The sequence below is a fragment of the Mastomys coucha genome, unplaced genomic scaffold (assembly GCF_008632895.1).
Source record: "Mastomys coucha isolate ucsf_1 unplaced genomic scaffold, UCSF_Mcou_1 pScaffold21, whole genome shotgun sequence".
Taxonomy (NCBI): domain Eukaryota; kingdom Metazoa; phylum Chordata; class Mammalia; order Rodentia; family Muridae; genus Mastomys; species Mastomys coucha.
Window position 1 is genome coordinate 163,372,479 of NW_022196904.1, and position 12,384 is coordinate 163,384,862.

The 12,384-nt window shown below is 39.3% G+C and overlaps 1 protein-coding gene across 4 annotated transcripts in view; it reads right to left on the bottom strand.

The window, feature by feature from the left end:
• Positions 1 to 12,384, bottom strand: part of Asah2 (N-acylsphingosine amidohydrolase 2) — a 112,404-nt gene that overhangs the window by 14,872 nt on the left and 85,148 nt on the right. For all 4 annotated transcript variants that reach the window (XM_031390087.1, XM_031390089.1, XM_031390086.1 and 1 more), the window contains 5 exons: positions 11,982 to 12,076; positions 9,241 to 9,280; positions 8,439 to 8,534; positions 5,354 to 5,449; positions 3,379 to 3,525 (listed from right to left, as the gene is read on the bottom strand). In XM_031390087.1, coding sequence (XP_031245947.1) covers positions 3,379 to 3,525; positions 5,354 to 5,449; positions 8,439 to 8,534; positions 9,241 to 9,280; positions 11,982 to 12,076 — 474 coding nt within the window. The remainder of the gene's footprint in view (positions 1 to 3,378; positions 3,526 to 5,353; positions 5,450 to 8,438; positions 8,535 to 9,240; positions 9,281 to 11,981; positions 12,077 to 12,384) is intronic.

Sequence of the window (12,384 nt, forward strand, 5' to 3'; positions counted from 1 at the left end):
AAAAAAAAAAAAAAACAAGTTTTAGAAGACTAGGGGAGGGAAGTAGGGAGCAAATAAGAACAAAATATAATGGTGTGTGTAGGTGTGTGTGTGTGTGTGTGTGTGTGTGTGTGTAACTATAGAAATGAAACCTATTTCATTATATGCTAACCAAAAACATAATATTAAAAATGGAAAGAAGATAAGCATGCATGACAATATATAATCTGTATGGCCTTCAATTACAAGGATGGGGTAAGGAACATTCATAAAGTGAAGGCCAGGGTAAAGAGAGGATGTTGGGGGTGATAAGCAAGCATGGCCTTCTTTCTCTAGACTTAAACATATGAGGTGAAAACAGACCAGGAACTTTTTGTGAGACTAAAGGGACCATCAGGAGGGGGCACAGGGGTAGCCAAGCAGAGGAGTAACTATGGACTGGCTAGTTTTTCCCAACTTGGCACAAGTTAGGGGCATCTGGAAAAAGGGAAGCAAGCAAGAAACTGCCTCCATAGGACTGGCTTGTAGCCAGGTCTATACGGCATGTTCCTGACTAAGGATTGGTATGGTAGGGCCTTGCCCACTGTCTGTTGTGCCATCCCTGGTCAGGTGGTCTTGGGGGACATATAAAAAAAAAAAACGAGCAAGTCAAGCAGAGCAAATAAGTAAACAACACTCCTTCATGTTGTCTGCATGAGTTCCTGCCTCAAGCTTCTGCGCTACCTTCCCTAGATGATGGCCTTTTAGGTATAAAATGAAATAAACCCTCTCCTCCCCCAAGTTGCTTCTCGTCATAGTGCTCTATCACAGCAACTGAAACTCTATCTCGGACAACACGCCCGAAAATGTAGTATGAAACTCATTGTTCCTTATGCAAACTAAAAGCTTTCATAAAAATGTTGGCCATGAGGAGAAGTCCAAGTCCATTGGCACTTACAGCTAGATCTGAGTAAAGAGTAGTCTGACACCGATTCATAGTCTCTACATAGTTTTCCAGAAAACACAAGAGGAAACACCTCACCACTCAACCTTTATAACGTTGACACCAGAAGCCATGAAACAGGTAAAAACTGTATTCCTTGGCAGGAGTCTAAAGCTCTAGAGCAGTGTATGAGCAAAGCAGACAACACATAGAACTGATTAGCCACCAGAAGTAGCAGGATTTAATATCTGAAAATCAGTTAACACAGAATACAATATTGATAGACTGAATGAAAAAGAACTACATGATCATGTCAGTGACACAGAAAAACACTCATAAAAAGCCCACATCTACTGCCAAAAAAGCCTACCAGCATGTTGAGTATGAAATAAAACTGTCTTGACCTGATTTAAGTTGCTGTCTACTAAACTCCTGACAAATGTGTCATATTAAAGGTGGTGCATGGAGTGTGCATGTAAAAGCAATTCCTTCTCTTACAGAGGACTTGTGTTTGATAGCTCATGGCTACCTATAACTGTAGCTTTAAGGAGCCAACACCCCCTTCTGTCATCTGCAGGTACCCATACATGTAGCATGCATTCACACCAATACACACATACACATACACACACACACACACACACACACACACACACACACACACACAAGATAGATAGATAGATAGATAGGTAGATAGATAGATAGATAGATAGATAGATAGATAGATAGATAGATAGATAGATATAGAGGAAATCTAAATGCCCATCTCCTAAGATCAGAAACAAGACAAGACTACCAAGTCTCACAAATCCTCGTCCAGAGTTCTTATGGTTTAAATATGCTATATCCTCCCTTCCACCATGGTTACAGCAGTGAAGGCTGGGATTCCAGGGGTTAGAACTGTTCTGAGATGACAGAATTATGAGGGGACTAGCTTTCGCTATAGGCTTATTCATTTTTATCTACTATGAACTTACACTGATGTCCATTAAGGGATAAGACCTGGTTGAAAAAGTAGGTCACCAAGAGCATGTCTTTGAAGGCTATATCTTGTCCCTGGCCCATCCCTGTGTTTCTCTATATTTCCCAGCCACCATAGGGTATAAGAGTTGCCCTGTCACACACCCTTCCTTCATGATGTTCTACCTCGCCATGCATAAGCCCAGGGCAATGGAGCCAAGCGATGAGGTTTGAAAGTTCTGAAACAATGAGCTAAAATAAATCCTCTCCATGGCCATGATGTTTAACTCTCCCCACAACTTGGTGAGATGAGAATCACACATCTGGAGTCTTTATGGAGGTATTCCAGAGAGAGTAAGTTGATGATGGAAGTCCCCCTCTAGTGTGAGTGGCACTACCCCATGAGCTAGAATACTGGACTAAAGACAAAGGAAAAGATGAATAGAGAACCATTTCTCTCTGTGTTTCTGACTAGGGGTCAGGGTGACCAGCAGCTGCGCATGCCTGCCGCCATGGTTCCCCCATGATGGTGGATTGCATCCTCCATTTGTGAACCAAAAACATACTCCTCTATCCTCAGGCTGTTCTTAGCAGATATCTTGTCACCGCAGTCAGAGAATTAACTGATATGTGTGCCTTCGGTTGCTCTCTTGGCTGTCTTATCAGAGCAGTGAGAAACTGACACTGCATTCTAGATCATTCAATAATGGATGAAGCATGACTATGAAGCTTAGTCATGCTTCACTAGGAAAAAAAGAGAAATCTAGAAATGAATAAGTCAAGTTACTTCATTTGCTGATTATATAATAAATAAAGAAATCCCTAAGGTGGGAGAGAAGAGAAAACCTGCTGGAATTAATACATTATTCAGCAAGAATGCAGAACACAAAATCAGCATAAAATGTAGCAGTTCAGGCCTTGCTTCACTTTTGTTTCTTTCCCATTCCTTGATCTAAAAGACTCGTATGCATGTCTTTGACCATCTAGTTAATAAAAAGAATAATTTGCATTTTTGAAATTCAATTTTATGTAGCTAACCACCTGGGGGGGGGGGGAGCAGTGTTTCCCAGTCCTCTCTGAAAAGATGGAAATACATGTAAGCATCATCATGGCTGAAGCTAGCCTGTGCTACTGCCAACATCATCATGGCTGAAGCTAACCTGTGCTACTGTCTACATTGCCATCACTGAAGCTAGCCTGTGCTACTGTCAACATCACCATTGTTGAAGCTAGCATCATCATTGCTGAAGCTGGCCTGTGCTATTGTCAGCACCATCATTGCTGAAGCTAGTCTGTGCTACTGTCAGCAGCATCATTGCTGAAGCTAGCCTGTGGTACTGTCAGCAGCATCATTGCTGAAGCTAGCCTGTGGTACTGTCAGCAGCATCATTGTTGAAGTTAGCCTGTGCTACTGTCAACATTGCCATCACTGGAGGAATGATATGGAACCACTAAAAGCAGGTGATGATGTCTTTCCTTTTGCCTCCAGCATTCGGAGACTTTCCTGTAAGTCTTACCACTCTGTATTCAGGTTTTGCTGGCTGCAGGACATCTCCAAAGTGTTTGCCTATTGGTGCCCTATCCGCAATATTAGGAATAAGTGAAGCTATCAGATTTTTGAAGAATGGAGGCTCGGGACCGCTGCTCATGTTGGCTACTGTATCCTGAAACAGAAAGTATTTGTTAAAGAAATGCACAATGGAGAGGAAGTCACATTGTCCACCCCCATTCATATCCCTAGAAATGCCCTCATTAAAGGAGACACATACATCCACACACCTGCCCTCCGAAAGCTAAAACATTTAGCAAATCGTGAGGCATGTTCCTAAAATGAGAGCCTAAATGTTTGTCATTTAAATTTTTGATAGAATAATGTTTTAGTTGAGGGTAGTTGCTTTGCCAGGCTGGCTGGCATGATCTAGAGATCAGAAAGCAAATGCAGACTACTCAAGTTTGATTCTGGGCAGCCACTGTTTTCCCTGTGTGGTTCAGGGTAGTGATCTACCACATGCTATAAGTTCATGACACGATATGGCAATTATGCTCATATTTTAATATTGAGTCTGATATATGTTTACATATGCATGTTCTGGGGCATATGTGTGTCAGAAGTCAATATTAAATGGCATTCCTATTCAAGTGCCACATATCTTGGTTATTGTGACTGGTGTCTCTCACTGATTCAGCTAAGTAGCTTGTAAGCAAGCCCCAAGGACCTCTTGTCTCTGTCTCCCCAGTACTGGGATTATAAGAGTACAGTGCACATATAGCCCAGCTTTTCCATTCAGGTGCTTAGGGTCAAACTCTGAAAAGTATGTTTGCAAATATGAGCTATCTCAAGCTCCTGAGATGTTACTTTGATTGGTTGGCTAAGGGTGGGAGTCAGGTCTTGACATAGGTCTTATCAATGCTATTTGGGTTTACCTGGAACTTGCTACATAAACCAAGATGCCCTGAAAGGGAATACTCCTATCCTAGTATCCCGAGTGCCAAGATTACAGGCAAGTACCAACATGCCTGGTTCAAATTGTGGATAACCTTTTACCCAAAGACATAAGGTCTTCTTCTAGTCCCAAATCGGTGCTAAATAATAAAATAAATATATCTTCATTAAAAGTTTAAGATTAGCCTTATCCTGACCAATATAATGTTTCCCACATGATTCACCAAATTTAATGGAGGCATCAAAATAACAATCTCTGTGTTATCTTAAACTCTTTGTTCTACTTGTCAACTGTCTGTACCACAACTGTAGCTATATAAATAAATGTGTCGTAAGGGGGACTTTTCAATGCTAAGGAACTTGAATAAACCAGTTGTATACATTTCAGAAATACACATGTGTGAATGCCAAGGCAGTACTAGAGTTCAACAAACCCATTCATCACAACAGTTTACACGATTTAAACCATCAAGAAATTGAAAATGATACTAGTTTTAAGAGTGAGACTTCTTCAATTGGAAAATGCATCTCAATTTCAGAGATGTTATAATGAAGAAAATGATCATCAAAGTATTCCGTAACTGCATGGTCTACTCAACTCTCTGAATGGGAGGAAAGAATTGGGCATGTAAACACTGGGTATAGTTATAGTACGGATGACCAACCGCCACCTTCAAGTATTTTGATAATCAAAAAACATGGAGAAAACTAATATCTCCTTACTTCAAATGACAGTTTCATTATATATACATATATATGTATATATGTATGTATGTATATGTGTATATATACATATATATATATATATATGGAACAGACTGCCATCATTAAATGAAATTGATTGAACTTGAATTTTACTACCAGTAAACTTTGAGTTACTAGTGATATTATTGTTCCAGTTTTCTTTCCTAAGAGAAATTGCATATAATATAAAATTAGTCAAATGGCATGTATCTAAGGTTCTTTCTTGATTCTGTGTCTTTTTTCCCTGAAGACAAACATAGACACAGACACACAGACAGACACACAGACACACACAATTTCATTACCGTAGCAATTGCCTTAGCAAGGGCTCTAAAGAGCTGGATGTATGCAGACAGGGTGTGTGGTCCATAGATTGTAGATGCTGCCTCATACCGTTGAGCCTGCAGAAAAAGCAAGAAGAGGTACAGACAGTTTTGCATACATCAATTAGTTTATGGAAGTATAGCATTTGGGGGCAAAGTGATGTCTGGACCATTCCTATTACCAGCAAATACTCAAGTGGTTTTTGTAAAAGAGGATGTGAACATTTTCCACTAACCAGCCAAAGTGAACAGCTGAATCTGATCCTTGTTAAAGTTATGGGTTCTTTCTGCTTATTCCATTTAGGCTCCATTTTCTTTTAATTGGAAAGATGTTACAACCTTCCACTTCTTGTGCCTGTATCTATTGTAAGTTCTTGTACTATTCGTGACTGCCCCCCACCCCCCAGGTTGAACATCTGGAGAGAAAATGAGGGTAAAATGGATCTTCTTTCATAATTTCTAGATAAGGCGGCTACTGATGGTCCGTTCTGTGAAAGGACTTCTGCCATATCACACAGCTATGAAGTAGAGTCAAGTGCATCTCACTATGAGCTCCCTGCCTTTGGTGACTCTACAGGAACCTCAAAGCTATCCGGATACAAAGGTTCTCATCATCCCAGAAACAGCAGCTTTCCGGGCAGGATTCTGCATGCCACCCTTCCAGTATCTCCATGGCGATGAGTTGGCAGTCATCTTAGACCCCTCTTCTACCTCATCCTACATTTTATAAATCTTCAGAAGGTGTCATTATGCTTCCTTTAAAAATTTTTCAATTTTTTTTCACTTTTCCTTTCCTCCTGGCCCTAACTCTGTACAAAGCTTCATTTCTCGCCCAGATCCTAACTCTAATGTGGTAATCAAATTCTGTCTCCACACACCTACAGTGCCTCCCCAATGACATTTTATAGAGTAAATCAAAACACTGTCCCCAAAACCTTCTCCATAAACTCACTACTCCACACTGCAGCACAAAGGACTCTTCCCTCCACTCGCCTTCCTCCCTCCCAGCCCTCACCTCACCTCCACTACCACATTCCACAAGCCCTAAGTTAATTATAGCCCATTAATGTATGTGCCTATTCTCTGGACTATTGTGCACACCCTTGCTCTATATTTAAAACATTACTAACTTTTTATTTGCTTGACTGACTCTAAGGTATTATCAAAAACTCATAAATGCCTGCCGGTCTTTGTCTTTAGTTTTAATATTTATTTGTTTGTTTGTTTGTTTGTTTTGTTTGTGTATGTGCGCGCGTGTGTGTGTACCACATGCATATAAGAGTCTTAAGAAGTCAGAAGAAGACATTCAATCGGCTGGAACTGGAGTTACACCTGCTTGTGAGCATGCATGTAAATGCTAGGAACTGAACCTGGGTCTTCCACCCTTAAATGCTCTTAACTACTGAACCGTCTCTTCAGCCCCCAGTCTTCTACATCTTTATCTGCTTTTTCCTTTATCTCTGATACAACACCATAGAAGAAGCAGATTTTTTTTAATCATTACTCTGTCTCCAGAAAATGACTTGCAAACTATCTGTTGTACACATCAATGGATGAGTCAAGAGTAAACTTTGCAGAAACATTATCCTAAATAAGGGATCGAGTTTGCAGGGATTCCCAACTTTCCTTGTGCCATGGAATTCTTTTCAGGCCTACAGGACACCTGTCAGAATAATGGTTCTAAGTGCATAAAACAAAACACTGAAAATTGATCTAAACAAGTTAGACTGGAATATGTTTATCAACCTACAGTGACCAATTCTGCAAAAGAATATGTGCTTCCTCTTTACACTATCAGATAGTTTGATGAAGGTAGACCTAGTAACTCCTGTAATTTTTACAAAAGGAAAACAATAAAAGGTATTTCTAGGCCTGTAAGAACTCTGTGAAAAGGTAAGGGGTCTGTTACTGTTACTGTTGCTTATTGAAGGGAACAGGAAATAGCAGAGAGCACTGAATGTAGTTCACCTGTTCCTGACCCAGAACTTTTACCCAACAATGCTATCATATGGATCTGGAACACTCCCCAAGTTCCTCATGGTAAAATCTTGGTTCTACGGAAAGTGCCACAAGATGTAGGTGGCACCTGCAAGAAGTGTAGCTAGAAGAAGGACTTCAGGTCACAGGTGCATGCCCTGGGAGGGATTCTGAACACCAATCTCTTTCTCTTCTTTTCAATAAGCTTCTAGGTGATGAAGCAAAGAGTTTTACATATGATAGCATGAACTATCATATCTGCCCAGCATTCTTAGCAACACACAAAGCGATGGGTGCATAATACTATGAACTGGTGCCTCTAGAACTGTAAGCCAATATTTGCCCTTTCTCTTTATAAATTAATGTCTTAGATAGTTATAATGATGGGAAACAGACTAATACAGCTAAGACTTCCCAGATGTTAGGATCCTTTAGCAAAGCCAACAAAGGGCAACAGAGCAGAGTCTAAATCGTCTATCACTAAATGCTCCTGTATGGACTCCCATGATATGCCAAGAGATCTATTTGTAATTATTAATTATGGGACTCTAGGCTATTGTCATATTTAACTAATTATTCTTTTTTAAAAAGATCTGAGGTGCTATAAGAACTCTACACATAAAGAAGTAATTGTGAACATAAGATTCCTAATTCTGAGAGGGTTTTATTTTGGTTTGTGTTTTTTGAGTCATATCATATACAGAGTAACATGCTCCTTCAGGATGTACTTCAAGAATTGTCCATAACTACATTTGCAAAGTAGTTCATTCATTGTGCATTCAATAAATAGCAGACGGGAGGCCCTACAGGAGCTTAAGACACCAAATGTGTTGCAGGTAGTTATTTACATTTGATAACCCAGGTTTATTACCAGTGCCCCTGATGAAACAAGTGTCAGCATGACATGGTAGTCAGTGAGTGAACTGATGATGCTGACATGTACTTTGAAGTGATGAACCCCAAGCCAAATAAAATCCTTGGCTTATTCTCTTAGAATTCCCACCTAAAACAAAGTCATCTCTCAGAAACATGGCTAAAGAGATCCAGAGAGACTGTGTAATTAAAAAGTCATGAGAACTCTTTACTTTACCTGGTATTCTTCATATGTGGTAATATAATGTGTATAAACATTGCTTAGACCTGCAACAACAACAGTCATATCCTTCATTCCATAAAGTGCAAATTCCTAGGAGGGAAAAGTGAAAGGCTATTAATAGCTGAGTCTCAGTTAAAGTGTACATTTGGTATAACTTTTAACAGAAGATATACCTCTTAAGAAAAATCTTCCCAGTGACCCAAAACCACCAAGGATTGTGAAAGTATCAAAGAGTACTTGAATAAAAGACCTAATTCCTATTATAGTTGAGCAAATCAATGGATCTATGAAAATCATTAATAATCATATCAGTAGATATAGAATCTTATTTGAAAGAGTAATTGCCTCAAAACTATATTTAATTTATATTATGTAATTAAAAGAGATGTTTATAAGATGCAACTAACAAGACATTCATTAGTATATTATTTTACAAGTGTTTCCAATATATCTTAAATCTGAAGAAAATATAGGGGAATAGGTCTTCATCTGGGATGGTTTTATTTAGACCATTCATGGAAATTTAAGTAACCTCTAGATATAATTTACTATTTACATTATATAGCATTATCAACTTTTAATTATTTAAATGTAAATGCCAATAAATCCTTTAACCTGGTTATAATTCCCTGATAGTTTAACTCTGATTCTTAAATAACTGACATTTCATACTTATTTCTATTCACTAATTTCAAGAAACATAACTTTAGTGATTTGGGGAAAGAATAATTTAATAAGGATTTTTTTTCCTCTTCAAATACAAATTTACAGGAATTGTATTTCATATTTAACTTACTTTTTTAATTGCCTCACGAAATCTTCGTCCTGACATGGTTCTAAGTCAAGAAAACAGAATTATGTTGACATCATCCCATTTGTATGTGTGTAAGCTATCCTGAAAGGCTTTTGGTACATGCCAAAAATCCTAGCTCAATACACAGCAATAAAATATGTAGACGCTTATGGTGTGGAAAAAAAAAAAGCTCAGTTTTTTCCCTTAACTGACCTATCTTCAAAGCAAATCCTGAACTGAACACAATTTGACCAAAGAGGGAAATGAAAGCAACGAGCATCATTGAGAGAAGACCATCAAGGGTTCGGATATAGCTCAGTGGTAGAGTACTTCCCTGAAAGGTGTGAGGCCCAGGGCTCCACCCCTAGAACTACAGAAAATGGCATCATTTTCTAGTCATGAGATCAACACAGTGGGTCAGTTACTTCCAACAGGAATGATAATGCAGGGCTCAGGGGACAGAGAGAAGGTTTGATACTTGGCCCCACCTATAATGAACTTGCTACTTCATTTTCATATTTAGTTCTTCAATCAAATCTTGAATATCTGCTGCTTACCAGGCCCACTTTTATGTGATAATGATTTAATGGAATGGAAATTACATTCTATAATTTAAAAATATTAAATAATCCTGGTGTGGGGTTTCTACCTGCCTTGGGCCATTTATGTTCTTGGATGAAAAACACACACAGCTTTTATATTTTTAAATATGTCCTAAGCAGTACAACAGCTAGGCAATTGTCTATCCTCCATGCTGTTAGAATCTACCTTCCTAACGGTAACCAAAGTTACTATTTACTACTATGTTTCATCAGGGCTGCTCTTAGCTCCAATTGGCCAGCCCACATGGCCATATTTTTATGGCTCAGCTAACCCATGATGGCTCTCCTTTCTCCTCTCCTGCATGTTCTTCTATCCCATGGTAGCTTCTCTCTCTTCTCTTCTCTCTTCTCCTCTCCTCTCCTCTCCTCTCCTCTCCTCTCCTCTCCTCTCCTCTCCTCTGTGGTCTCAAGCCCAGGAAACCTAAAACCCACCTCTGTCCCTTCTCCCCAGCTATTGGCTGTTGGGATCTTTATCCCCCAATCAGAATTAACTTGGGGGCAGCGTCCCAGGGACAATGTGCAGACTCCAGGTTTTGGGGGGCCTGCACTTAGCATTACAATAGACCATAAAAGACAAAACCTCAACATTCCAAAACTGGAAAGTGGTCAAATAAATAAATAAGATGACAAACAATAACAACAAAAACAAACAACAACAACAAAAACAACAGAGACTAATAAAGCAGAGTAAGGGTGAAATGGGATGGTGGGAGTGATTGCAGTAGTGATGGTGCTGATGCTGGTGCTGGTGCTGATGTGAGAGAGACAGTTGGTCACTATTGGTAAAGATGCTCTTTATATGGTATGAATAATATTAGCATCTCCTTTAGAGATTTGAGCAAAGGATTAAAAATAAAATTAAAAGACTTAGTCTTGAGGCTAGCTGGAGAGAATGTGTTTTATACAGAAAGAACCATAAGTTCAAATTCTCCAAGCCCATAACATGCTTAGTGGATGTAGCAGGTGCTTTTATAGTTCTCTCTATACAGAAAACCTTGACAGTGAAGTAGGATGACTGAAGCAGGGTGAAAAAGAAGGACAACCAAAAGAAATCACACCAGGGAACTTGCTAAGAAACAGTGTGCATGAGAAATGTAAAGAAGTTGGAAGAATGTGAGGGATTGCCTGGACTAAGATGGGAAAGGACTAGGTGGTCTTGGACAGAGAAGAAGCATGTTTAGGTCATGTTTTGAAGCAGTGGTTCTCAACCCTCCTTCTCCAAACATATTTACATTGTAATTCATAAAAGTAGCAAATCACAGTTATAATGTATAAAAGAAAGTAACTTTATGGTAGAGATCACCAGAACATGAGGAACTGTATTAAAGGGTCACAGCATTAGGAAGGTTGAGAACCACTATTGTAAAGGAATGCAGTTGGGGGTCATGCTGAAAAAGGGCTACAGAGGAGCAATGGAGGAACCCAAATTGAAAGTCAGTGCAATAATCTGTGTGCATGACAGCAGCGATGGGGAATGATAGACTGCGTTGGGCAGAATGTAAGAATTTGATGAATTCTTGAAAGAAGAAAAAAATTCAAGGGCTAGTTCAATAAACTTTCCTTGTGGAGATAGGGAAGACTGTAAAAGATACAGGCTTAAAATATTCTTCTGTCTTTTTAAGATATAAAGTGATGCTTTCAAGTGTTTTAATATCATTTCAAATCTGTCTACTTTCTTAATCCACTGGACCCTTTTTCCTTTGAAATGCCTGGCTTGTGGATTTTTTCATGTTTTCCCTCATCTTTTTCACAGGTCAACAAGCATAGGTAGATTTACTCTACAGAGGCTCCACCAAATAAGAAAAAGTTATTTGTCACAGTTGCCAAACATAGTACAGGAGGCTACCAAGAGATCAGCAGAGAATTATCTTCCCCTAAGAACTAATCCCAGGGCCAGAGAGATGGGTGCATAAATAGGTAAAAGTGCTTGCCACCAAGCTTGATGAGCTGAGTTCCGACTCCAGAACCCATTTGGTGAATGAAGAGGAGTGACTTGGACAATTTATCCTCTGACCTGCACGAGTATGTCATGGCCCGCAAGCCCCTCCGCAGGCAAACAAAAAAGGACAAACAACTTTAAAAAGAAGTAATTCCAACAGAAATATATTCTTTACTGTGAAAGATTTTTTATGAAAAACTTACGTAAATTCCCCAGGGACAGCGGCAATGGCCAATGACCCAAGAGTAACAATCTGAACATCAACAATGTCTGGTTGCCAAGGATGAGGCTTTGTCAGCTGAGACCCCAGAACAAGAAAGGTATGTTAGGGATAAATTATCCTTTCTATTGTCAGTAGGCAAGTCAACTATTTTGAATGTTTGAAGCTAGTTTTCTTTTGTTTTGTTTTTACCATATCATAGGATTCACTTCTAACCCTTCTGTAACATTAAGCACATCACATGCATGTATATGTCCTGGCCATAACATGTGAATCCCAATGCCGTCTTACCCTGAACTTACCAAGTGAGCTTTAGTAGACTCATCATTATGGTACAAGGGTTCCACCAGAGTAGTATAAGAAGCTATCTCCTCAATGAATATAGA